This window comes from Magallana gigas, chromosome 5 (assembly GCF_963853765.1).
Source record: "Magallana gigas chromosome 5, xbMagGiga1.1, whole genome shotgun sequence".
Lineage (NCBI taxonomy): Eukaryota > Metazoa > Mollusca > Bivalvia > Ostreida > Ostreidae > Magallana > Magallana gigas.
In genome coordinates this window covers 32,847,278-32,874,567 of record NC_088857.1, presented here as the reverse complement: position 1 = coordinate 32,874,567, position 27,290 = coordinate 32,847,278, and the positions used below count along the sequence as shown (strand labels likewise).

General features: G+C 32.5%; 1 protein-coding gene and 1 non-coding gene across 4 annotated transcripts in view; both read left to right on the top strand.

Moving 5' to 3' along the window:
• LOC105342707 (uncharacterized) overlaps nt 1-23,463 on the top strand; it is a 35,101-nt gene extending 11,638 nt beyond the window's left edge. For 2 of the 3 annotated variants that reach the window (XR_010713971.1, XR_010713970.1), the window contains exons 6-9: nt 5,651-5,725; nt 13,584-13,646; nt 21,527-21,574; nt 21,711-23,463. This is a non-coding gene — a transcript (uncharacterized protein). Of the gene's footprint in view, nt 1-5,650; nt 5,726-13,583; nt 13,647-14,641; nt 18,417-21,526; nt 21,575-21,710 lie in introns of those variants that run through there. The other variant, XR_010713972.1, reaches the window with a different exon arrangement.
• Nucleotides 6,746-11,958, top strand: LOC105331733 (uncharacterized). The gene is made up of 5 exons (XM_066085352.1): nt 6,746-7,050; nt 8,158-8,261; nt 8,591-9,946; nt 10,112-10,262; nt 10,607-11,958. Exons 2-5 carry the CDS (start codon nt 8,241-8,243, stop codon nt 11,176-11,178), a joined length of 2,100 nt encoding a protein of 699 aa, XP_065941424.1. The 5' UTR covers nt 6,746-7,050; nt 8,158-8,240; the 3' UTR covers nt 11,179-11,958.
• Nucleotides 23,464-27,290: the final 3,827 nt, after the last annotated feature.

The following is a 27,290-nucleotide window of genomic DNA, read 5'->3' as shown; positions in this document are numbered from 1 at the left end:
AATTCCGAGAAGGTCAAATGCTGTGTTGTTCCAGTCTAGCTTCCATCGAGTATGGTGAAAAACATCTTTAGAAAATTTTTTGCTACCTATCCATACCATTTTTGTTTTTTGGAAATTAATTTTAAGACCAGATATATTTTCAAAGAAGTCTAATTCTCTTAGAATGCCATCAAGTGTTAGGGGAGAGCCATCAGAAATAAGGGATGTATCGTCTGCATATTGGGACAGCTTATATTCTACATTTCCAATTTTAATACCTGTTATGTCTTTATTATTTCGAATTATTATTCCAAGAATTTCTGCACATAGGAGAAAGAGATAGGGCGATATAGGGTCTCCTTGTCTGCAACCTCTTTGAGGGTATATGTAATCTGAGCTGAGCCCATTCTGTAAAACACATGACTTTATTCCTTTATAAAATGTATTAATCCATTTTTTGAGCTTATTACCAAAGTTGAAAAAATCTAATGTTTGATTGATAAATTCCCAGGAAATTGTGTCAAAAGCCTTTTCAAAATCTATTAGCATAAGCAGTCCAGGAATTTGTTTATAATCTGTATATTGTATAATGTCATAGATTAGTCTTATATTTTCTCCAATAAATCTTCCTTTAATGAACCCAGTTTGGTCTGTATTTATTAGTTTATCTAAGTGTACTTTAATACGTTCTGCTATACATCCTGATGCTATTTTATAGACAACATTTAAAAGGGTAATAGGGCGCCAATTTTTCAAATACTGTTTAGGTTTTCCTGCTTTTGGTATACAAGTAATTATACCAAGTTTATTATGGTCTGAGAATTGACCTATTTCATAAGAATTATTAATAGCTCTAGTCACAAAAACACCAATGTCTTTCCAAAAAAACTTAAAGAATTCACAGGTGAAACCATCTGGGCCGGGACTTTTGTCATTCTTCATTTTTTTCAGAAAATTATAGACTTCAGTATTATTTATTGGTCCCTCTAAACTATCAGATTCTTCTTTTGTTAACTTTGTTACATTAAATTTGTTTAATTTTAATCGAAAATCCTCTGTATAAATAGTCTCTCTTTTTCTATAAAGATTTTCATAAAACATTTTAATTTCATTTAGAATTTTGAATTGGTCGGTAATAATTGACCCGTCATCTTTTTGTATTCTTGGAATTTGTTTGCTAATATAGTTTCTCGACTCTAGACTCAAAAAATACTTAGTGGGTTTTTCTCCTTCTTCAATCCATTTAGCTTTGGATCTTATACATTGTCCTTTTAATATATTACTCCTAATTTGCTCTAATTCATTCTGTTTCTCATTAAGTTCGTCAATTGTGTTTTGGGTTAAGTTTTGCTCAATTTCAGTTATTTCTTTTTCCAGTTTTAATTTTCTTTGATTTTGTTTTTTCTTTTTGTAACTAGCATAAGAAATTGTTTTGCCCCTAATTTCCATAAGTAATGTGTCAAGAAATAATTGATCATTAATTGTAAGGCAGAGATCTTCATTTCTAATTGTACTGATACTTTCTTTATTATATACATGGCATGAGTATTGACATATTATGTTATTTAGTAATTTTTTAATGATATTGATGTAGTCTTTATCGGTTAGGAGTGAATTATTAAATTTCCAAAAACCTTTCCCTTTTATAAATTCATTTAATTTGCATTGGAATAAGACTGGGGAATGATCAGAACGATAACTGTTTTCATGTTTAATACATGGTGACATAGTTTGTAATGATTCCGAAATTAGGAAGAAGTCAAGCCTAGCCTGCTTAATAGGGTTTTTTTTCCTCCAAGTGTATCTTTTCAAAAAAGGACATTGTTCTCGGAAGACATCTTTAAGGTTGAATGTGTCAATTAACTTTAACACTTCAGTTCTGGCTTTAGGGTTATTAAGATTTTTATAATTCATAGAATCAAGATCTTTATCTAATATAAGATTGAAATCCCCTCCTAAAATAATGTGCTGTGAGGTATAGATGTCTTCAATTTTGCTTTTCAATTCTGAATAGAATTGTGGTCTGTCATTGTTGGGACCGTATATATTTATAAGTATGAATGGAATATCTTCAATTTCTACATCTAGTATCAAGTAGTTTCCCGAATCATCTTGAATTACATTTAAGGACTTAAATTCACAATTATTATTCACCAGAGTAGCAACTCCTCTAGCATTTGATTTAAAGGAACTAAAAAATACTTCATACCCCCATTGTGTTTTAATTATATTTTCATCTTCTTTTGTAAAATGGGTATCTTGTAACATGTAAATATTACAGTTCTTTGATTTAAGATTGTTAAAAACATCCTTTCGCTTATTTTTATCCCCCAGGCCTTGACAATTTAATGTAAGAACTTTAAGAAGGTTTTCCTTTGTTTTTTCATCCATGATAAGTAAAAAGTGATGCAGATAAACAGTGTACCCCAAAAAAAAAGAGAGCAGAAAGCCAAACTATTCTTATAAAAGATGTAGAAAAAAATGAGGGTATTGATGCATGCCAAAAAAGAAGCATGGAAAAATAAGGTTCTAAATTTGCGAGAGCAGAATATACCAAAAAATAATATGTTGCTCTAAATGGAAAAAAAATAGTTTATCATTACAAGTTTAATATTTTCCGATCGTGATGAAGGGGTCATCCATAGTCTTAACCATTGTATAAAAGATATTGAGATGCGTTTTCGGAGCAGTTGACTCATAGATATCGACGACTAAAAAATCAAAATACATGTGTCTTAAACTGCAACAAAACAGAAAGGGATAATGAGTCACTTAAAGAGAAAAAAATGTGACATAATAGACTATAAAATCTGCTTCACCCTGTGTTATATGGATAAATAATCTTTCCGTTGTTTAGTAAAAAAAAAAAAAGATAAACAACAAAAGAAAAAAAAGTAACCGTTAAACTTACATACATGTGGGAAAAAAACATTCCAACTCATAGTCGGAAGGTAACATGGTAAACTAAAAGGTAGAACCGGATCCGTATACATGCGTTCCGGTTGGATAATCTTTTACAAAAAAATGGCTGAAATTTTAAGTTAAAAATCTTGACTAACGGGTATCCATTAACCGAACGAGTTTTCAACCATAGTCAATTACATGTTTTTGGTTTTTTTTTTAACAAAAACCATTGTATAATGATAGACATGCAAGTTTACAAAAAGAGGGGGAAAGAGAATATATATAGTAATGATAATACGTTACATATATACAAGGTTTTTTTTTTTTATGAAAAACAAATGGTAATTTATACCATGATTACCTTTAAAAGATAAGGCATAATTGTGGGGAACTCAGTGGGAAGTTCTAATACTAAAGTTTGAACTTGCATAGACAATAGTCACGAACGCACAATACTCGACTGGTAAGTTCACGAAATAACAGGTACCTGCATGTTCTTTACGGCACTCATACCTGCATCGTTAATGTGGGTGAATCTTCGAGGACCGATCTTACTACCATACCAGCGCGAGACCACAACCAGCGCGTTAGTCACTTCGTTGTCAATCAGGGTTTTCAGTAGCGCTCGTCCCGCTCCAAATTCGCCATCATCATCAGAACCCTCATGAGTGGAACCGTCTGGGCTGGTAAATCGGTACGCATATATGTTATGACTCGCACTTGAAATGGTATTGATGCGCATCACTTCCACGATAGATTTCCTGACCTGCTTGAAAGACTCGACAGATACTGCATGGCCAATAAACCGGTTTCCATTGTCCTCGACAGACTTCCCAGGGTTTACCGTTATGTTGACCTCGTCGTCGGTAATGATCTCATCAGCAGTAGGTCGTGAACCGAGTTTATCTCTATAGACAGAGTTGCTCTGAGTGAATATGAGTTTCGTTCCATTCATCTTAGTTTCTATGCCTTTTTCAGTATATTTTTTCTGAACTTCAAAAAGTTGTTTCCTTTTCTCTCTTACTTCTTCTGGTTGCTGCTGTGCAAAACGGAATGGTGATTTCTTTGCTTTGAGCACCTTGACCCCACTCATTACCAGATCCTTGTGGTTTCGGTAGGCGAATTGTATGCAGACTGGTCTCGGGTATTTCCTACGTTTGTCAAATTCACCCATACGAAACATTTTCGAGATCTGCAAGCGATCCGCCGTTTCTGGTTTCATTTCCATCTCTGTTATAAGAATGTTCCTGATAATGGCAGCAAGGTTTTCAGGTTCATTTGCTGTGCCTTTCTCTTCTATGCCATTAACAATTACATTGTTTTCCATATACTTTATCTTCAGATCTATTATTTGATCTCTTTGAACATTAACACAATACTCTAAGCGTATTACATAGTCGCGTAAGCGGCTCATCTCTCTCTCCATCTTTTTGTTTTTCTCCTGCAGTTCTGAAATTAGGTTCTCGGTCTCAACTGTCTGGTCTTGGACCTTCTCAAGCCTTTCAGTGATTCCATCTCTCGCTCTTATCTCCTGTGTGAGATCGTCTAAATGTTTACCTTGACCGTCTAAACGTAATAAAAAGTTAGCTAAAGTATTTTGTATACTTGCAATACCTTGCATGATATCCCTGCTCTGGGAGATTTCACCTTTGTCAGAGGTATCGAAGTTCTCCGTTTCTTTATCTACTTCTGTTAGTCTTGTGTTTCGCTTTTTGGATGCCATTGTGCAAAAACAGGTTCTGAGTATCGTTCACCGGCCCCCACAACTTTAAGACACGGAATGTTTTCTTCACCGTTTTTACCAGAAATAACTATTCAGTCCACAAAAAACACTTTTAACTGCTCACTATCACTGTAGCTGCGTATCACATAATTCTCTTAAATAGCTAGAAACACAGTTTTTTGGTATAATTCTTAAGCTCTCCGAAAAAAACGTCCGTCTACATCTCGAGCATGCGCATATATATAATAGGTATAATTTTATTACACAGAAAAAAACCCTTATTTGTCTGCGATGCAAATTGTTTGAATGATAAACAATTAGAGTTATCGGACTTTGAATTTAATGTAGCGATGGGATTACGTCAGAGGTATTCAGAGTTTTAAAACGAGAAATCAAATGCCGCCTGTGAATAGTTTAGATGACTATTTATCATGGACAGATAGCACGGAAACTATTTCACGCTTAGATAGAACATCATGTTTATTCGTTGTAAATTTACATAGAAAATATTTATAAAGGTATGATAAATTAAAATAGTGCCAAATAGCAAACTATAAAGTCAAACATTATTAAACATATAGACTTTGTCCAGCATAAAATACATTTATAATAAAAAAAATGTCCAATAGCACGACTTTATAACATTGAACTAGTCAGTTTTTATAAACGTAAAAGTATCTTATCCATGTCAATGCCCTGATAATATCATGTTTAAGTCTTTAACGATGGAATGATTACGTACATGGAGTAAATTTAAAACCATATTATGCCATTCACTAAGCGCAAAGTCCCACAAAACAAACATCCTAGGAGGTAACCTTTTCTCATCACCCATTGTGATGACAAACTGACTGCAAGTTTAATAAAGTTCCTTTTACTGTAATTTTTTCACGTGGATCCTCGGAAGACATCAGTCACTGAATGTCACATGTACCACCTTTTTACACCATAGACTGTACATGACAACGTAAAAGTTTTTGCAGTGACAACAACTGCATGGTGAAAAAATACAATTAACGTCAAACACTCCGTACATTGTTTCAGGAATCAGTTCGTCAAAAACAAAAACACCTGCCACAGGAGGTGAAACTGTAGACAATATTGATGTCGTTGTCCCAGGTAAGGGTTATTTAGGCCGGCATATTTTTATTTACACACAATATAATTAGAAATAATGATAAAAATATAGTATTTTTCTCAATTATGAAGCTCTTAAGCTAAAATATCGCTTGCATCTTTCTGATTAAAAATTTGTTCGGCATCTGATCATATAATATTTTTTGCCCGTAAAACACCTCACCCCATTTAGATTAACGTTACGAAAATATCTTTGAAATAGTTTCTAATACCACATCCGGTTTTATATCTGAATTATGCTTTTTGCACCCTTATATTTTTAAAAGAAAATATATTCATTTTTTAAAATAAACGTTAAGAAAAAAATCAAGAAAAATTATAAGAACAATTCATATGTAATGGCTGAGGTATTTACATGTATTTTAAATGATCCAATGATGGTTTAAGTGAGCTTTTCTTATCAATTGTATTTCGTCTGTCAATGCATACAAGTAGCAGTCTCTGAGTTATGTGCAGTTTAAAAAAAAACTTCTCAGAATTAAGTTAATTGCAACCTAAATTTTGCACAAACTATCTTTCAGTGAATACCGCCAAACTTTGTTTAAATGGTTATCAAGGCATCTTTAAAGGTCTAAGATTGGAGTTAAAAAATATAAGTAATGTATTTTTTCCATGTTTTTGCATGCATGCTTGATTTAAATGTAAGTTGGTTCAGATATTGTCGAAAAAAGTAGGAATGGGTACATTATGGGTTTAAAAACAATACTTTAAGGAAAAAACTAATTAATGCTACAATCAATTTGTACATTATTATGGCAAAATAATAACAGAGAGCTAATGACCACTATAATTCATAAAAAAAGCCAACTTTGTAAAAGAAAGAACTTGATTCAGTTGATGTGATATTACGCCCTCAAATTTACCAAAAAATTAACTGCACTCTTGAAAAATAAATTGTACCGTAAATATATATTTAATATATGTATTATTTAAATATGGAATAAAATTTTGCCGATATTGCCTCGAAGATTATTTTTTTACGTGAAATTCTCCGGCGGAATTACAATTTCCGGAAAAAATTGGTAAAATCGGCAGTATAATTCAGCATTTTACTGTGTGCGCATTGATTTACCAAGTTCTTACTTTGCCAAAAAATAAAACTCTATAGGAGCGACTTCCATGCCGAAAATCACGATGGTAAAATTCCGCGCACTATGTTAATTTCTAAAAAAAACAAACAAATTTTTGAGTTGTTTCCCTTTCGCTGTGTAAACAGTATGACGTCACCGTAGTGACAAACGCAGACGAATGATCGAGGTGTCCGAGTTTAATTTGGAGAAATCCAAGACTGCCACTTTTGTTTATAGGTAAGTTTAAATCCATAGAATTGTACAGTGTCAAACTGCCATGAAAAAAAGAACTAAACCATGTAAACCTGTCCCTCTTCTTCATTTGCATGTAGAGACGACTTGAACACAAAATGCACACAATCGTCTCCTGGTACTGTAACACTATGTAAGCGATTTCACTAGTATTTAGTAATCCACCTACATTGTGTAATTAATACACTCATTAAATAAAACATTTTATTCAGTGTGTTTACATATACATGCATTTTAATGGTCATTTTGAAGGTTACAGATGTACATGTATATCGATATACACTCGGACAGTACTGGTTTAGGGTAGGCCTATAACAATAATGGACAATTTTCGTCGTCAGTTGTGAATTTGTGGACTTGATCACAGTTTATCAATGGACGTTTGGTCATATTTTTTTTTTATAATTTGTTCATTATGAGAGGTATGTAGCGCATTTCACACATGCACCGTGTGTTTCCCTATAAACAATTGGAAAGTACCTGTTACTATAAATAGATTTACTTGGCGTATTGAATTTAGGTAGCCAACTTTATAAAATAGATTTGTGGAACTACTTTTATACGAACTTTGGTATGTGATGAAAAATATACTCATGTTTATGGTCCAATAGATAATTTGTTTTTAGGATTACAAGTTATTTTACAGCTTTAAACTGTTAAAACTAGAATTATATCTGGATATATTTGCTAAAGATATTATGTCATATCTGTACGTGTGTATACCGGTACATAGCTGTTAGAACACTTGATACAAATTATTTTTTTTATAGCTATATGTATTAACGAATGAAAAGACAAAATATTATGAAGTTTTAATATTGTATTGTCTATGATGTCCCATATTGAGTCATGTACATTAATTGTGTGAGCATTTTAACATGTGAATTATGTACATAATGTTAATGTATGAGACACTTCAAAAAATATATCTAAACTTAAATTTGCTTTAATCTTGGCCCCTGGTAGGTTAGGCGATTAAAGGAAAGTTTGACAATGATCAAAAATTACATAGAAATGAAAAAAAAAACTAATAAACTGTTTATTTGGTTCATTATATTTATGAATTATAAAGGGCAATATTGGGTATTGTAGATTCAAGTTTATTCAATACATGACCATGGCCTATGAAAGATATGACTGCCACAACAATTAGAGTACAATAGTTTCACCTAGGCATGGGAAAAGAACTCTTTAAGGTAGGATATTATTAATATAATTATTTTTTGTAAAAAAAAAAAATCTAAAGGGTAATTAGGCCATTATTGAAGAAAAAAAATATAAGAATATAAGAAGAAAAAAGAAAAAGTATCAAAAATACAGCAAGCCAATTAAATTGCATGACCAACTGAGTTGCTGTGGCCCATTGGTTATATATACAATCTTGCCAATATTTATCATTAATCATAATTAATGCATTATATAATTATTAGTACATCTGCTTACATATTTGTCAACAGACGTTGGTAAACTTGCTTATTATAGTGGTGCACAAATTAATTAATTTACTGCTTATTATATTTAATAGCATATGAGGAAAAGAGAATATCCTTGTGTTTGCTGTAAGAAACGAACAAACCAGAGAGATCGACGTACTGTGACAGCTGCACAACGACTAGTTCTCCAGAAGTGGACTGTAGGCGATGTGTCTGAGGATGAAGTGTTGTGTAGTTTGTGTCGAGTGAAGGTACATTCTCATCTTAAGCGGAGGAAAAGTGAACAACAAAACTTGGAGCATGAGTTAAGAGACACAGCTCCCTTCTCTCCTCCAGAGAGGAAGCAAATTAATGCTAGGAATGCTGCCATTCACAGTCCTCCATCAGTAACCCTGACAGTGCCCTCCACATCTTCCAGTCATTCCAGCTGCTTCATCTGCAGAAAACCTGGGCCAAAGTTGGTTGTGGTGTCATCAAATGAACGTCACTCTGTTTTTTTACAACAAGGAGTATTGATTCCGCCAGGTTCAAGATGCTGCACACGTCATCTCCCCAATGGAAGATTCACTGAAGAGGCACTAGAAAAAATTTCCTCATTTTCAGAAACATCTACACTTAACAGGACATCTATTGTTGATATGCTTATGTATCTAAGGGAGATTGCTCTGCTAAATGGAGGGAAAAGAATAGACTTTGATGATCCAAATGCATTGAGTGACCAAGAGTATGTCAACCTCACTGGAATAAATAAAGTCTCCTTTGATGATCTGCTATCAGCTGTAGATGGAAAGGTAAAGAACACATCCACTCGCAGTGTTAGAACCAGCCTTGGAATTTTTCTTCTTAAGATGAGATGTGGTCTGTCCAATGAAATGCTGTCAACACTATTAAATGTTTCAAAGTCAAGCATTCGTCGCGCCATCTCGGTAGTGAGGAGAACACTGATGGAGACATTTGTACCAAACAATGTTGGGTTTCAGCACATCTCCAGAGAGGATGTTATAAATAAGCATACCAGGCCATTAGCAGAGTCTCTTTTTGGTGGTACTGGCATCCAAGCCATTCTTGTTTTAGACGGCACATACATTTATATACAAAAAAGTATGAACTTTGCCTTTCAAAGGAAATCATATAGCATGCATAAGGGTCGTCCATTGGTGAAGCCAATGATTGTTGTAACAACTAGTGGCTATTACCTCTCTGTTCTTGGACCATATGTAGCGAAGAACAATGATGCTGCAATCTTGAGCCACATCATGAAAACTAACAAAGAAGATGTGTTGAAGTGGATCGAAGAGAGAGATGTGTTTGTTGTAGACAGAGGCTTTCGGGATTCCTTGACATTACTTGAAGACCTTGGATTAGTATCTGCCATGCCTGCATTTATGAAGAAAGGTGAAAAGCAAATGTCAACAGCAGATGCAAATACAAGCCGTTTAGTGACCAAGGTAAGGTATGCTATATACAGCATTATTCTAATTTATAAATAAGAAAGAATCAGGAGAGAGAGAGAGAGAGGAGAGAGAGAAGAGAGAAAGAGAGAGAGAAAGAGAGAGTTGCTATATATTAGTATATTCACATAGAGTTGATCTCTTTTATTATTTATGTTACAGATACGCTGGGTGGTAGAATCTGCTAATGCAAGGATAAAGAGGTGGAAGTTTTTTGACCGTGTCCTTCCTTCGTCCCAGGTGCCGTTCATTAGTGACTTCATCAAAATTGTGTGTGGAATATCAAACAAGTACTTTCCACCTTTGTCAACTGGTATGTATATATATGCTTTGAAAATGATAGCCATGAATAATGGAACTTCTTTATATTTAAGTCACTTAATTAAGTCACTACAAGTATAATATTGTTAAGTGTACACGATGCTAGTGAAGAAATGTGAGTGTATTACAGTATTTTGTTTATCCCTGATCATCCGATTTTACTTGGTTTTGGGTATAAACATATATCACCAATCAGTTTATTTTGTTTCATCTTTAATTGTGTGTATCAATTGTAGAGTATGCTATATTCAGTGTATGTTAGGACCCACGCTGTTAGATCCTTGGGTCTCTTAGTTTTTTGTTACATGTACATTACATTTCATGAATTATCTTTAGGTTGCACTGAGGAAGACTCTCTTGTAGCAGCTAAGATGCAGTACCTGTCCAGACAAATCAATCAACTAAAAGAGGAAGTAGAAGAAAGGAAACTGGATACCCGCTCAGCGATCTGGAAACACCCTGACGAGCTTCAGGATTTTCCTCGTCTTGATGAAGATCAACTTCGAGAGCTGACCTGTGGCACATATCAAGTGAAGCTTGCTAGTAGTTATGCAGAGGAACACTTTGGGAATGGATGTGATATCATGGTTCATAAAGAAGACCCGTCCTTGATAAGAGTCAGGATTAGGAGCCGGCATATTTCCTCAAAGTCTTACCTTCTTTGGATACGATATGATGAGGGAAGCGTGATTGGATGGTATTGTAGATGTCGTGCTGGGGCAAGAGTAGTGGGTATGTGTGCCCACATTGCCGCAGTTTTATGGTATATTGGTTTAGGACGTGACATGGAGTCCTTAAGATCTGTAAGGGACTGGAGCAAGTTCATTGATGATGCAGCTGTTATTCCAGATGCAATTGATGAGTCAGAATCAGAGGATGATTCCTCAGAGTGCTTGAATGAACAATAGACTGCCTGTTCTTCATAGATATAAATGTGTACCATACATGTATATACATGCTACCTGCATTGCCAATTGCCTCAATTTTTATTATGATCTATTCAGTTATTGTTATAATATTCTGCAGTCTATTTTGTTTAAGTAGACTGAATTAATATTAACCTTAATTCATTTAGGGAAGCGGATTTACATGAAAACTTTTGTGTGAGTTTAATGTTGGATGCATGCAGAAATAATCTGCCCCAGATGTAAACAACAGTTTTTTTTCAAGTAAATTAGCTAGTGTGGTTTTATGTCAAAGGTGGAAATTGGCCAACCATATGTATAGATATGCTATAAGTTTAATCAATGTCAATTAATTTTTTTTGTGTAATTCATGTACTCAAAATATCTGATGCAGTTACCCAGTACATGTATTTAAATTGGAATTGCACTAATTATGGTATTACTCTTGAAAGTAAACTGTTTAATTACCAAATTAATTTTGTTAACATTCTGACAGTTTGTTATTGTCATTTTTCATAGAAATATGATTTTTTTTTCAATTAATGTTATGTGTGTTACAGAGAAAAAAATTGTAGTAGTATAAACTTTCTTTGTAGTTTTTCTTTAAACACGCACATTTCAACTAAATAATTTATTTGTACAGTGGTAATTTTCTTTATACACTGTATATTGTTTAATCCTCAGTTTTATGCATACAATAATTATTTCATCCCCCCAAGGTTGTTTCCTCATAGTAGTTTTGCTAGACAATGAAGAAATCGAATAATATGAATTTATTTAGACTTTTTAAAATTCAACAAGACAGCATTTTTGTAAGCATGTTTATTAAATTATTTTACAATTGGTTAGAAATTACAAATGATTTGATCATCTTTATTGAATATGTTTTTGGGGAGATGAAGCATGTTTAATTTTATTTATCTTTGCTATCACCATGATCACTTATTTTGTAGTGATATGTGCCAGTTTACTCAGAATTGTACCTTAAAAGGTACATTGGATATGTTACATGCGCTGAGAAAATTAAACACTTCATAGGGCCTCGCCTTTCATTTTCATTCCGCACTTTGTTGGAAATATTTAAAGGATAATCACTTTTAGATTTCATGGATTATTTTGTTATATTACATTGTTGACTTCAGAGCAACATATACATGTAGACCGACTGTTTGTCCATTTGTCTATCAAACCTCATATCTTGACCAGAGGTACGAATTTCATATTTATTTGGCTCATGTATCGCATTGAAAAAAAGACTGTATACAGTATAATATAAATTAAACTTTAAAATGCTTTTTTGGCATAGGTACTGGTTTTTCTTTTGAGCATGTTCAAAAAAACATATAGGCATGTAAATATATTGTCTGTCTGATCTTGATTTGGGCTTATTTGAAATAAAAGTACTTAAAATCATTGATATATATCAAGAATTTTGTGAAGTTTGACTTGCATGTGTAACTAGTATTTTAGTAAGAATGTCTCTCAAATGTTTTAATGACTTGTACCAAACATGCGCCATAAGTTCCAAAGCTTTCTGTTGGCAGTTGAACATCCATCAACCACAAGAAAACTTCTGTTATTCTCGACAGAAAAAACCCCAAAAGAAGTTCTTTGATTAAATAAAAATGTCATTTGTGCCTTAACAAAGATTCCATTTATAGCTGTATTTTTCTAAAGACAGAATCAATATAATATGGAATAATGTTTTTGATTGTGAGTCTTGAAAATTGTTAAATCTAACTTGTTTAAATATTCGTAAAAATAATCCCAACAAACTGTTGTTGACTTGATAGAAAAGATTTGATGGAGGTCTGTGTTATTTTGATTCTTTTGTTAGTTCTGGATACTTATCCCGACTTTTTGGCTGATAAGTCTTTAAAATTTAAATTGTTGAAATAAAAAAATTAAACTGTGAACTGTTAATTTGGAAACAAAATATTAATGAATCTATTTCAAATTAAGTATGGATTAAAAATTGCCCAGGTCTTAAAGATATATGACGTCATGACGTTGCAAATATGCGACGTAATGATAGCGTAACCATGCTATATTCAACAACCTTGTGTGGGGTGACTAAATGCCTGACTAAATTTATTTTGATAAATTCTTATTCTACACGTTCTTGAGTCGATATTGTAAAAAAAATAGCTAATTTGAAAGAGGGCCAATTTTTAAGGGAAGTGAACCAGGTCCTTTGATATTTAGTATTACACACCTTGTTTGGTAATTAAGTTTGACAGCTGGGTCAGTTTTTAAGCTGTACAAAGGTAAGCGATGAAGGGCTTCCGTCCCTTGGTTGATTAGTACATTTCTTATAATTCAGGTCTTATCGCCGATATTTGTCACGTTTTGTGTTTTCGATGAAAAACAAAGAATGGCTAACCTTGTTTAATTTGTGTTTATATTAGGAGAGAGCGGGAGTCAAAATACAAATGAAGAACATACAGGCCCTGTGGTTGAGCAAAAAAGCGGTAAGGTTATTTGAAAATATTGGATCAAACTGTGGTATTATGATATGTAATGTAAAGTCTGTGATTTCAATCAGTTCTAAGCAATACTTTACTTTGAAGCAATTCGAGCAGGCTTTATTGAATGTGCTTATGCCCAACCAAAATGATCACCATATACTCAAAGAATGATTCCCAATTCCCTAAAAAAATTCACTGAGTAACAAAATTTTAAAAGTTATTTTTTAATCTCTAGATTTTTATATTTACATGTATAGCAATGTACATCATTGGACTTAATATCAAATGTTTACGATCAGAAACATTTAACAGTATTTTGACTACGAAGTATTTTTATGTCTGCTTGCCTTACCACCACCATCGATATAAAACATAACTCCTCTTTAGAGAATAGAAATGGTCATTTATTGAATGATGCAATAAATGACAATGAACAAAAGGCACAATAAAAAACATGTACAAAGTAAATAAGTTACATGTATGTACATAAATATCAAAAAAAGGAGGCAGATCATAAAAAGTCAAGTTTGTGCCTGAGAGCAACAATAAGTTGTATCGAAAGACTAGAATACAATTTCGGCATAATCGACCTAAAAAATATCTAGCCAAAATTAAATGAGTCTCAGGAATAATGCATATCTGGAGAAGAAGTATTTAAAGATTCATTTTATAACCTTAGTTGTAAATCAATATTATTTTAAAACCGTTCTTTATATGTTAAATGTGACCTGCTTTTTTCATATATTTTACAGTGTCTACTACTAATTATTTAAAACTCTGAAATCAGATATGACTGTTAACAAAGAATGCATTGGTAACTATTGTAATCATAACATGTTAAAAACTAAATGTTCCATTTTTACTGTCTTGAATACGAGCGATCCTAGGGACAACTTTTAATAAGACCGTTGATGATGCCGCGATAATAAAAATATACATGAACAGAAATATTAAAATATCATGAAAATATTTTTTTAAATATTCTTTTTTAATTGCAGAATCAACAGTTTTGGTTGTGCTTGGTGTTGTAGTTTTGGCTGTTGTGGTGTCTATAATGGTGGTCAATTGGGCAAAGCTGATTTATAAGAAATGCTATTCCGATAGGATGGTCTTATCTGTTTTAATAATATTCAATATTATCGGTGTCATTTTCGTAGCTATACTTTTATATCTACGAGCAAAACACGGTGGGTTTGGAAATCGGAGAAATAGACGAAAACTCACATTTCTGAAAATTAAACTGTTTTCAGTGTACATTTTTGGAATATGTTACTTATTTCATTGTGGACTATACCTATGGAAACATTTTTCTTTTTTGTCTATGGACGAGTGTTATGTTAACAGTGTTCTAGGCATATTGTATAATTTTATAACCATGATGTACACATTACTATTGTTCATATATTTTGCCAATTTTTACGACAGAGCTGTTGAAAACACATTTGCCGAAAATTTTATGTCCCTAGGAATTCTCGTATCCAATGCATGTATTTGGTTAGATACAATATTTTCGGAGTCAAATTTCTTATTTAAATCTGAAGACGATGACGATCATTTACAAATTCTAAACGTTACTCAACCTACGTTTGAAGCACTTAAGATTATCGAGAAAGCAGATCCGTTTTTAATTCCCGCTATGATAGAATTTTCATTAATGGCAGTTGATTTGCTATTTACCAAAAGAAACTCGTCTGTAAATTATTTTGAGTCGAGTTACTTAGCAGCAGCCGATTTGTTACGTAAACAAACTCAAAATACGGCCAATACTCCTCCAGTTACAGGTTTAAAATCACAGGAAAGCGACAATATTTCTGTTAAGTTACCATGCAACTACAGCAAAAAACAAAGGTTACTTGAAAAATGTGAAAACCCCATGAGAATCGTCTGTTTGTTCATCTTTTTTATTTTTGCATTTAGTTTGTTCGCATTTACATTAACTGTAGTAATGATAAACAACAAATCGGAAGAGTTATTGGGCCACCCTGAAGATTTCACTGTTTATGCTACTATGCAATTGATTATGAAGAGCACAATGCTTTTGTTAATATCAATATGTATCTTAGTTGAGTGGCCTAGCTTCACTTTTCATTTAAACGTATCAGCATTTGTATTGGTTTTTACATGTTTTGGCAATGTTGTCTACCACGTTATGTACTGTTTTGCACTAGATTCTGAAGGTCACAAGAACCAAAGTCATACCATACATGTCTCTTGGGCCGAAAATATTATTAGTATAGTATTAGCTGGATTTCAAACTATGTTTATATTAGGGACCCACTCCCCTAAAAATTACCAGAACCGCCGCCGTTACTGTATGAAATTTTGCAAAACTTTGCACCAACGTTTCGTGTTTTATTTTTGTTGCTTATTAGGGGTGCTAAATCTTGGGTTATGGATAAGCGATAGCATCGGAGAGGAGAGGCTGCCTGTATTTAGTATTGCAATATATAAGGCATATGACGCAGATGTTTGGTCTGTTATCAACAAAATAATTTTACCTCTTACGATTTTTTTTCGATTTCATACTGGCGTCGATTTTTTAGAATATTTTTGGCACCAGAAAAAATACCGTACTTAGACAGAACAAAAATACACTTGATAGTTAAACTAAAATTATCAGTGTACACAACATACATTTAACACCCATTGCAACAACATAAGGGTCTAGATCTTGTCATCTGTTTTATGTAAGTAAAAATAATGATATCCCCTCTTTATACATGTATTTATAATGCTTGCGCAGTGCTAGAAGATGCAGATATGACAACCACAAAAACCCGTTCTGGTCTACTATTTTATTTCTAAATCAATAGTTAGTTTTCGATCCGTTTTTCTGCAGGTCATCATATTCGTAATATCTTCATAAAGGAGTGAAAAAATTGCAAAGCATTGCTTAGCGATATGATTGGGGTTATGGTTTGAATCGTTTGTCTAATATTGTAACAATCTATACTACTACATGTATATTAAAACAAGTTCCTGTCCTTTAAAAATACGTGGACCCTTTGCATGTGTTTCCAACGAAAACGTGAAAGCCTTAAGATTATCAGAGATTCCATGCAACGACTCTAACCCTCTGCTTTTAACCACTAAATTTGTACGTTGTATAACGTATACATGTTTGTATAGCCCTGACTTTTTTATCTCAGAATTTAAAGGGTTTATACTTCTAAAATAATTATGATCTATCTATGAATGAAGTTTGCATGTAGAGTATCAGGCATTCGGTGAATTCTACTATTTGCGCACACATTACGATTCGCACTGCTTTGTTAACTATGCAGTGACAGCTTTGTGTAAATTAAAAATTTCATATTTTGATGTATTTTTCTTGAGATTTATACTTTTATACAGTGACATAATTATTCAATCATACTTAAATGCTAAAAAATTTTAATCGGGAAGTTCTCTAGCCTCGCCTACTATAAAAGTAAAGTTAGTTACATGTGTATTCGGAAAACAAAACATTGCAAATTATGCTATTTGATGCATGTTGTAGTTTCGGCATAACATTAACTTATTTCATAATACTGATAATTCATATCACATGCCAATCATTTAAAAGGAATACTTTGTTTCTGTACTGTTTACCGACAACTTTACAATTACAGCGCCTTTGAACTTCATATGGCACGGAATCCCGATCCCGATTCAGATAAACGTGTGCTAGCCTGGTTCCCTGAGCTACCCATTACGCACAGGAACCAGGCTAGCTGATGCACAGGCTGAAATTTCCCCATAGCATCCGGTTTAACCTCGCTTATATATTTTCTGCGTGGACCTTAGGGTCCACGCAATAATAGACTTTAATTTTTGGGATTTAATACCGATAAATCGGAAGAGTACTGTCTTTTGTTTTATATAATTTAAACATCATTGGTACTAGAAGATTACCAATTTGTTTTTATTTTTCCTCAATCAAGCTTCGCTAATTAATAATCAACGAAAATTCCGGAAATCATCTGAATGTTTTGGATTTTACAATCTTGCGCATGCGCATTACATTCACGCTAAATCACGGGAGGCTCTTTCTTTTATGTTTCCACAATATCACATTTGCATGGATAACCTCAAAAACGATAAAACAAATGCGTTTAAATTTTCATTGGAAATTTTTTTCTGTTCATCAAAGAAATTACGGGAGTTAACTCTAACACCATGCATTAATTTTACTATAAAAATCCCGAGAGATTTCAATGTCAATATGGTGTGTAAAAAACGTTATTGAAAAAATGTTCAATTATAGAATTAATCTTTTCGAAGAAAGGTATTTACAGTTTCAAAATGGTTTGTTATGAACAATTTGACTGCTATTTTCAATGCAACTTTATTAACTTTCTCTAAAATCGTTTTTGAGCGATTCTGCAATTTTCTGCTACATTATGGGTATATGGGAGGCATTTTAACTGTGGTGAAGGTCTTTCCCGAGACAGATTATTCCAACTCAGCAGAGTGTAGTGAAATTAATTGTAGGTTTATAGCTTGGTTATGCAAATGTCAACACTAAACGGTGTGTCGATGTATCTACTTCGTAAATGTCCGATATGCAATGTCAACCCGTGCACGCACGGGTCAAAGTATAGTTTATTAGAATAATTGGTGATTATAACCACATGTACATTACTTTTAAACACATGTACGTAGCTTTTTAAGATTTGTTACAGGGTTATCAATAAACAGTACAGAGTTGTTTTGCAGGCGCATTTTAGACCAGTATTTTTCATTAATAAGTGTATAATTTTTATTTATAAGAAACATGTATTAAGAAATACACTCACATCATAATATAATTAATTTTTATTAATAAAAAGGAAAGAATCTAATGATTTTAGTGTTTTTCTTAATAGCTTGTTCATGAAATTTTCAAAGGGAAGAAAAGTGAAAAACAACATTTATTTTATAGTAATGAAGTAATTAAATTATCACATGTGGCCATGTTTTTTTGAAAACAAACTACATGTACATAATAAAGCCTTAAAGGGGCATGGTCACGATTTTTGTCAAAAATTATTTTTCCGATTTTAATGCTTACAATGCTTCAGTGGGGCATTCTTATTAGGCAACCAAATTTTGAGTGTCATTTGTTGAGTAACAAGCGAGTTACTAAGCTGACAAGTCTTTGCCATGTAAACAAAGCTTATGTTTACATTTTGAGTGTTGAAGTGAACATTCTAATTCTAGACCTAAAATGAATATGTTTGTCTATGCTTAAAATGAATAAGAAAGTCAGCTTGAAAAAGATGTTTTATTGGTATATTGAACCTGTAAACAAAAACAGGGCACGAGCCTGGTTTACATGACACATTTATTCGTTTTAGGTTTAAAACTGAAATTTTTACTTTAACGTTCAAAATGTAAACAAACGCTTTGTTTACATAGCGAAGACTTTCAAGCTCTGTAACTCGTTTATAACGCAACAAATGACTCTCATACGGCTGCCTATTAAAAATGTCTTTCTGAAGTATTGTAAACATCAAAATCTAAAAAATAATTTTTTTACCAAAATCGTGACCATACTCCTTTAACATTATACTATGTACACAGTGCTCTGAATAAAACGCTTGTTTATGCCTTTCTGTTACTCAAGTAATCGACCGAACAAAATTGATAATGTTAGGTTTATACGTCAATATAAACAATATTCGAGTATGCATAAATATATGCATTCTTATTAAATAAAGGACAGCTGTTAATCTGTTATCATTTTATGTTGAAAATGGCTTCCCGTAAATTTTATTCCAAGTTCAAGTTCTTCGCTAACTGAATAAGTCTGTTATAATTGTAATCAGGTTGTTTAAAATGCATTCTCCAAAGTCGGAATTGCCATGTCGAAATTACGACGACAATCATTTTCTACGCTATTTGGCATTTGTTGACAATTTCTACAACTACGCAGAGGTTATTCGACATCGCGACTCAACCTCCGCTTTTAGTTTTCAACGAACTTGTTTCGTTTGGTTTGTAATTTAGTGGAAAGTCAAATGTAAAAGAACGATCTCAAATCCATATTTTTTTTTTAATTTTCCAGAATTTGTCATTTAATGCGAATAACATTATTTGCTAATACTGCGGCGGGGAGTTTAAACTAAGCGATCTTGATTTATTCATTGTTCCGGCGTTTTTATTAAAAATAAATATGATTGACAATACTAGAAGGTGATAATTAAAGATAGTTGGTCATTGCAATACTTTGTTACAACTTTACAATAATTTTCTGCATGACATATGCAGCTCATATTGCTTTATACAAGAGTTTTATTACACGTACATTGTCAACAAAAAATATGATTTAATTTTAAAAGAGAATAAAATTGTTCTTCTCCATATTTGTACCTGAATTATTTTTAACACCATAATGTTACATTTTGCATTGAATAAGCACTTTCTCGTTTGAATTGGCAATGAATTAAGATTGTTAGTCTTAAAAATTTGATAATGAACGATATATAAAAACAAAAACAAACGGAGAGTCTTCTTATGTATTGTACGTAGAAAACGATAAATTCAATCTCTATTGGATTCAAAATGAGCTTCTCATGGTGCTGTTAACTGGTTTAAAGTATACACAAGACAAAAAAACCCAGACTCAGCATGATTATAATTTTGATCATGGTCTTTAATTATGACGTTTACACATGTATATTCGACCCTCTAATATGTACTTAAATGCTGCATTCCGTAGCCAATCTGTAGCCAATCCGATTCTTATCTAGTATAATACATTTCAGAGTGATTTTGCAAACAAAAAATTAACGTAAAGATGCGTTTGCAATGTCATTTAATTTGTTTTACAAGTTAAAACATTTAAGAATAAATATCAAATTGATACAAATATCATATTGATACAAGGATAGATATCGTACAATTTATTGCATTAAAGGTTGTTTATTCAATGAACCATATTTGTATTGTTTTAAATGACAATAATTTTGCAAAGGTGAGGAAGTATATATTTACTGTGAGAATTCGATGTCACACAAAATTACAGATTAAATTAACAAATGTTAGCTAACTATAAATGCGTATGAATTTATAATTTCAAAAACTCCAAATAGTTAAACTACAAATGAGATTTTTTTTTTATATTAATGATTCCTTAAGAAATTATAATTTTGAGATCGTATTTACATGTATCGCTTAAGGAATCGGCCGATTTACCGATAATTTCACTCGGTTATTATGTGTTAAAGAAAACAATTTGATAAAATTGTTGTGTTTAAACAATAGTATAATGACTATATCGAAATTATTTATCCTTTTCTTAAATAAAAACAAAAATATAATCGATTACCTGTTTAATTTATTGTGTACAAGCCGCGTACGATTTACCGTTACACGTTAACAAAGCTATACCGTTCTAAGATTTTCTGGTTTTATGTTTTCATTAGACATTTTGTTGATAAAATCATGTTTCTCAAATTTGGTTTTATTTTAAATTGTATCCGTATATTTTATATGGCATGGGGTAGGATAGGTTAGAGCTTATTTTCAGGATATACCGGATATAGGACAAGATTGTTTTCTCAACTTTCACGATAGCAGCACTGTATGTAAAATATGTTATCTAAGGATTTTCTAAAAGTGATAGCCGAAGTTGTTTTGGTGTATAAAAATGATACTTTGATTAATGTAAAAGTTCGATCTGTTTTTCGTGAGATTCTAGTTTTGTATTTAAGTATATATATATTGAATCTTCATATGTCATTGTACTCTTGAAATACACTTAAATATATTGCATTCTAAACGCAACTTTTAATTTCCTGCAAAAGCTAAATTTTAGTCCCGGAAAGCTTAGCAGCATCTCCACGTTCGAAGCGTACATATGCACATGACTCATGTGCTTTTTTACAATGACTTTGCTATAATAATTCTTAATATTACAGATCAAAGGAAACATTGGTTCAAGAGGGGACAAACGAGTCTATTATTAGGTATACAATTGACAGTTTTAGATAAAAATAATCCGAAGACAGAATTAGGTTTAATTTTTGTAAATCATACATATTTATGTACAGTATTAAGCTAGATCGTCATGTAACCATCATTTAGTTCTTTTTTCCTTTGCAGCAATTCTTCTGACTGCCATTGGAATATCAGCATCTCTGTGTGTTTTGATTGTTTCCAAGAATGTGATGCATGTAATTCGGATATCTTTCCATGTACTTGGTTCGATATTTGTTCTTATCCTTGGAGTTTACCGCTGCATTAAGAATTCCAAGCAAGATTATATAGATTTTCAAAAAATTACCTTTTCAAAAATCAAAATTTTTGTAATGTATATTTTAGGACTATGGCACTTTTTATACTGTGGATTTTATGGATGGAAATACGGGAATTTGGGTAATATTTTGGGTGTGTTTAGTTATATATCTAGTATTTTTTACACATTTTCTCTTTTTATCACACTGACGATGTTCCATGAAAGGAAAGACGACAATACATGGCCAGAGGCATTTTGCACATTCTGTATTGTTTTGGTCAACATTTTTACTTCCATCGATGTTCTTTCGTCAGATTTTATGTTTAAGATAGACAATGAGAAAACTAGTAATTTTTCTACGACGAACACATCATCTCCTGGCCGCGCTATTGAAGCTATTGCGAACGCAGACCAGTTTCTTTCACCTCCTGTGATAGAGTTTTCTTTATTGGCAATCGACTTGTTGTTATCCAAAGCTAGTGAATCAAATTTTCCTAAACGCGGTTCACTGTCATGCATTTCTTCAGATTTAAGCAAAAAGAGTTTGCTATTATCTAGATTTATGAAAACGTCAATCCGACACATCTTTTTCCTGTTATCATGTGCATTTGCTGCTTTCACTTTTACCGAGTTTCTAAAAGATGATATTTCATCATCAGATATAGAAATATACGTAATTACCCACAATGTGATCTCATCGATTGTCTTACTTCTCTTAATACTGCCTATTTCATACATGATTAAAGACTGGACATGTAAAATTAAAGACACAACATGTAAGGAAATAACCTCACAATTTTGTAAAACATTTCAATTCAACTTTTGGGTTTTCATTTTGTTTATAACCAGTATTGGTAGTGTTACCTATAACATTTTAAGCTGTCTTGGTACACGAACCACTAAAATGCAAAATGATACGTTAATATATGTAGATAAAATTATAAATATTATTATTGTTTTTCCGCAAACACTTTTTATACTTTGGACATACTCATGTAAGAAGTCTGAAAATTCTATAGGTTTTGATTGCTGCAATAGGAACTCTAGATGTTCCAATTTTTTTCAATGGCTACTCATGGACGGTATGTACATAGTTTGTTCCCTCCTGAGCATAATCAACCTTGGTCTATGGGTAAGCGAAAGTATAGGGAAAGAGGAACTAATTTTCTTTGAAGGTGACAAAGATATCATGATGATTTATATAAAGTTATCATTTTTTCTAACAATATTTTATCGATTTCAAACTGGTTTGGAATTTCTCAAATTGTTCTGGATGCACGATCGTTTTTCGCAAAACGAAAATGAAAATGCTTAAGCAGATTAGAATGAAGTATCAATTGTATTATTATTATTCAATTATCTATCCTTACATGTATGCACACGTACATTATACATGTACAATAGATTGTAAAAACAAAATAATCATGATTGTAGCTAGTCATTCAGTGTTTTGACTGTGGAGTGAGCTTACAGCCGTTGACGTAAAAAAAATTGAATATTTTTTAAAATAATGTTTGTATTTGCATTTTTCAGAATCAGTTTTTTTGTATTTGTTTAAATGAACTACCGATTTCCGAAGTATGTAGCATCGACCTTCCTCTTCACCCATTCACTAGCGCAGTTTAAACTAATGATATTGATTGAGGTTGGTAAGTGACCCAGGGAGGGAGGGGGGGGGTCATTTTTTAACGTTAGAAATTGAGATCAAAATTTATACCCGGGGTTATTTTTGAACAGCTTGAAAACACTTTTTAAACGCTGAGTTCCTCGACACGTTTAAAATTGACCCTGTTGAAAATTAACTTAAACTTCAGAGTTTTGAACTCTCTTTGAACTGAACTGGAACTTGCTATACACAGTTAAAATGTACAAGTACATGTATATGTACATGTATATATTTGATAGATTCTAGTATTTAAACTTTAGCTCTTTCATATTGTCCGCTACATATGCCGCATTTGGTGTTTTAATATGTATAAGGTTGATTTTTACCGACTGCAATCATTTTATATCAAGACAGAAAACTTGGAACTATATCCACTCATTATACAATGTAAATAGAGCATAGAAGATGAGCTTTTGCTTCTGAATTAGACGGGTGAGTCGGGTTGGCAATATTTGTAGTATTCTTGAAAACAAGGAACCTATCAAGCAAATACTACCATCAATTTTTTCACTGAATTGATTCAGAACAGTTTTTCGTGTAACCTTGTATACCAGTAATCTCATTAAAACCACATTTTTTATAATATAGAAATTAACACGTAAATCTACGATAAGATATTAAAAAAACCCCTAAATTGTTGGTGAAACGAATGGAAGTAATAAATATCAAATAATTAAAGCTTGAATATTTACTGTTGAATTTTGAGCCGGTGTTATGTAGTGCCTTTCTCCCCTTGCCATCTTTTTGGCTTTTCAACTATAATTATACATATACATGCAGCAGACTTAATTTTGTAGAGGAAGGGAATAAGTCCTGAAAGGAAGTAAAAATGTATTGCCACCTTTCGTACAAAAGGCCATGAATTTTAAATCACTATCGTTAGAATTGACGCTCTTAAATATAATAATATATTTCTACTAAATATCAAACGAGAGACAGGGTGCAATAATATGATGAGAAACTGAAATCTATTACTGGGCTCCCTATCATGGGTAAGGGGTATTGTAATTGAATATGTATTAAAGGCATGTGTAAAGTTTGAATTTACAATTTTGTTTAAAGTCACGCATATTCATGTTTTTAAAGATATTTTTTGCGAGATGCGAGATTTTATGATGTAAACATTTTTTTTAAGAAATGAAATGGCTTCACAACCAGAACAAAATCAGTATTTTGCTGGTTACTCCGGAAAATGTCAAATGGGAGCGGAACTAATCTTATGTATATATTTATTGTATATATTATCATTCATTGCATGCTAAATTTTTTTTTCGATTTTCATTTTGCAACGTGATTTAGAAATATGCAATTTTAAAAACGATGCCATAAAGATGACATACGGCCCACTTACCTGAAAATATAATCTTACTCTCTATTTATTATTTTTGCAGTAAAGATATATTTGTATACCATATCATCTCTTTAAACAATTAAACAAGGGTAATCAAAATTTTAAAAAAAAACCTTACACATCTTTGTGATGAGCTTCTTATTTTTTAAAATAAAAGCTTCTTCTCCTTTTCAATTGATAAGGAAAAAAAGTCGTATATCAAGTGCGCTTTTGTTTGTAATTTTTTTTAAGGTGGCTAGTTTTATAAATAAGATGTATTTTAAACCATGTTGATAAAGAATTATGTATGAGTGTATGTGTATTTTTAAATGATGTATTTCTGTTTACATTAAATTGCCAAAAAAAAATAGATTTTAAAAAACAAGGATACACAAAAATATCACGTATACTACATGTATATTGGGACGCTTACAGCTACATGTATCTGTAGGCACTGTACTCATTTAATGTATAGTTATTACGGGCGCTCTATTATGACGCAACAACGTGTTATCAGCGTACACTTTATATGTATATGTTATACACATGTATGTGCATTATGACACCTGGACTAAGCACATTATCCAGAAAACAATGTCAAAACACCACGGAAACCCGTGGTGCCACGTCAGAAATTTTTATTTCTAACGACCGCCACATAGTTAAGATTAGTGGCAGCCATCAGATAATTATGTTGCGACAGTCAAAGAACTATCTGGCGGCAACATTAATCGTATGGCTACCGCGACATTTTTTTCTAAACCTGGCACCCATATCCTTCATAGAGAACTGTCTAATTATCGTAAACACAACAGAAAAGCAAAATACTGAAGTACTGACGGGAGTTGAATTTATCGATTTTTATTCATTTTAAAATCAACGATATGTTACTTTGCTTGGCAAGTAGTTTATAATCTGTCTTTTAATTACGCACATTTTTATAATATGAATTCTCGGACTTTTCCGACAAGAATTTTGAGAAAAATCGGGTACCCCTGTTGAATCGTGTTGTGTAATGATTAAAGATAGAATTGATTCCGTCAAACTATGCATTAATAAGTAATCGAAATATTCAAAAAATTCAAAGCAATAATGAACTCTAGTCTCGTTCAACCAGATGCTCGTCTGTCTCCGTTAATCTACAACAAGCAAGAGAATTACACCAGGTCACGTGATAGCTTGATGACGCGACCTCTACATATAGAATGACTCTCTGCTTGTCGGAAATTTACGAAGACAGCCGATAGTTGAACGAGACTTTATTGAACTCTGGCGTATGAATACATACGACTGCAAAAAATATCTAAATTGTTCGTACTATTTAATCTGACCATTTTCAAGGTATTTATAAATAAGTTTCTTAAAAACAAATGCTTCAAGATACATTACATAGAATTTATCGATTATTTTCAAGAACTAAATCTTGTCAGCGGTAATGATTTGTGCTTAGGTCCAAACACTGTTTCACTTTCGGTTTGCCAGAGTAACAATCAACTCCCCAAAAGACATGCGTAGAACTTCACGTTTTAATCCATTATTTATTCATCAATTGATTTTGTTTGTGCTTTTAATCCTCAAAATGACATTATTTTTACATGCACAAAAATGGAAAGAATTTTTAGGTATGGTAATATCATATCTAATTGAGTTTAGTTAACATGTAATTAATAGGAAATATAAAAAATGAACCATATACGATAAAAACAAGACTGTAAAGTAAGAGAATGGATTCATTCTGATACGATGTAAAAGTTGGCATTTATATCTGTTTCCTGAAAAAATACCTTAAACACAGAAAAAGACAATTTGACAGCATACAATGTTTGGTCAAAATAGAACTGTTTATGAATCGTAACATGGTAATCTTTCTCGAAATTCGTAAGCTTTCGCTTTTAACCTCATCTGGTATCCCACTTTCAGCCTAATACCGCTCACCAAATTGTGTTATAGTATTTTCGTTGGTTTTCATATCTCTGGCTTTCTAACGATATGTTTTTTGAACCAGATGTGGCATAGCAGATACTCCAGAAGAAACAATTGCCACCTGTTTCATCCTGAGCCGCATGATGTGTTGTGTCAGAGGAACCCTTATTGTTAGTTTGTGTGCCGATTCAGTGACTGATCCACCAGGAGTGCTTAATTTTTTTTCTCTGCCATATTTTGTCTACTGGATAGAAATAGCGGTCATTTCTTCCTCCTCTGTGATAAAGACGTCTTATTGTATCAGTTTCATCTGATACAATATCATTTGTTTCAGGCGTGCTTATGTTTCTGTCTTTGAACCTTTTCAGAAGTTTAACATTATACTCTGTACATAGCACTTCGCCATTGTACTTCTTTAAAGAAACCACCCTTTTTTCGTTAACTAAATGTATAGCGTACGGCCTAACCCAATTGCTTTCCTTTTTTGAACATCTTTTCCCTTTTTTCTCGTTATACAACAGGACCTTG

Bases quoted from the DNA above. Each gene is read 5' to 3' on its own strand.
- LOC105331733 (XM_066085352.1), top strand. From the start codon at position 8,241: ATGGGAAAAGAACTCTTTAAG. The intron at 9,947-10,111 runs GTAAGGTATGCT...TTTATGTTACAG, and splicing joins CAAGCCGTTTAGTGACCAAG to ATACGCTGGGTGGTAGAATC. The intron at 10,263-10,606 runs GTATGTATATAT...AATTATCTTTAG, and splicing joins CTTTCCACCTTTGTCAACTG to GTTGCACTGAGGAAGACTCT.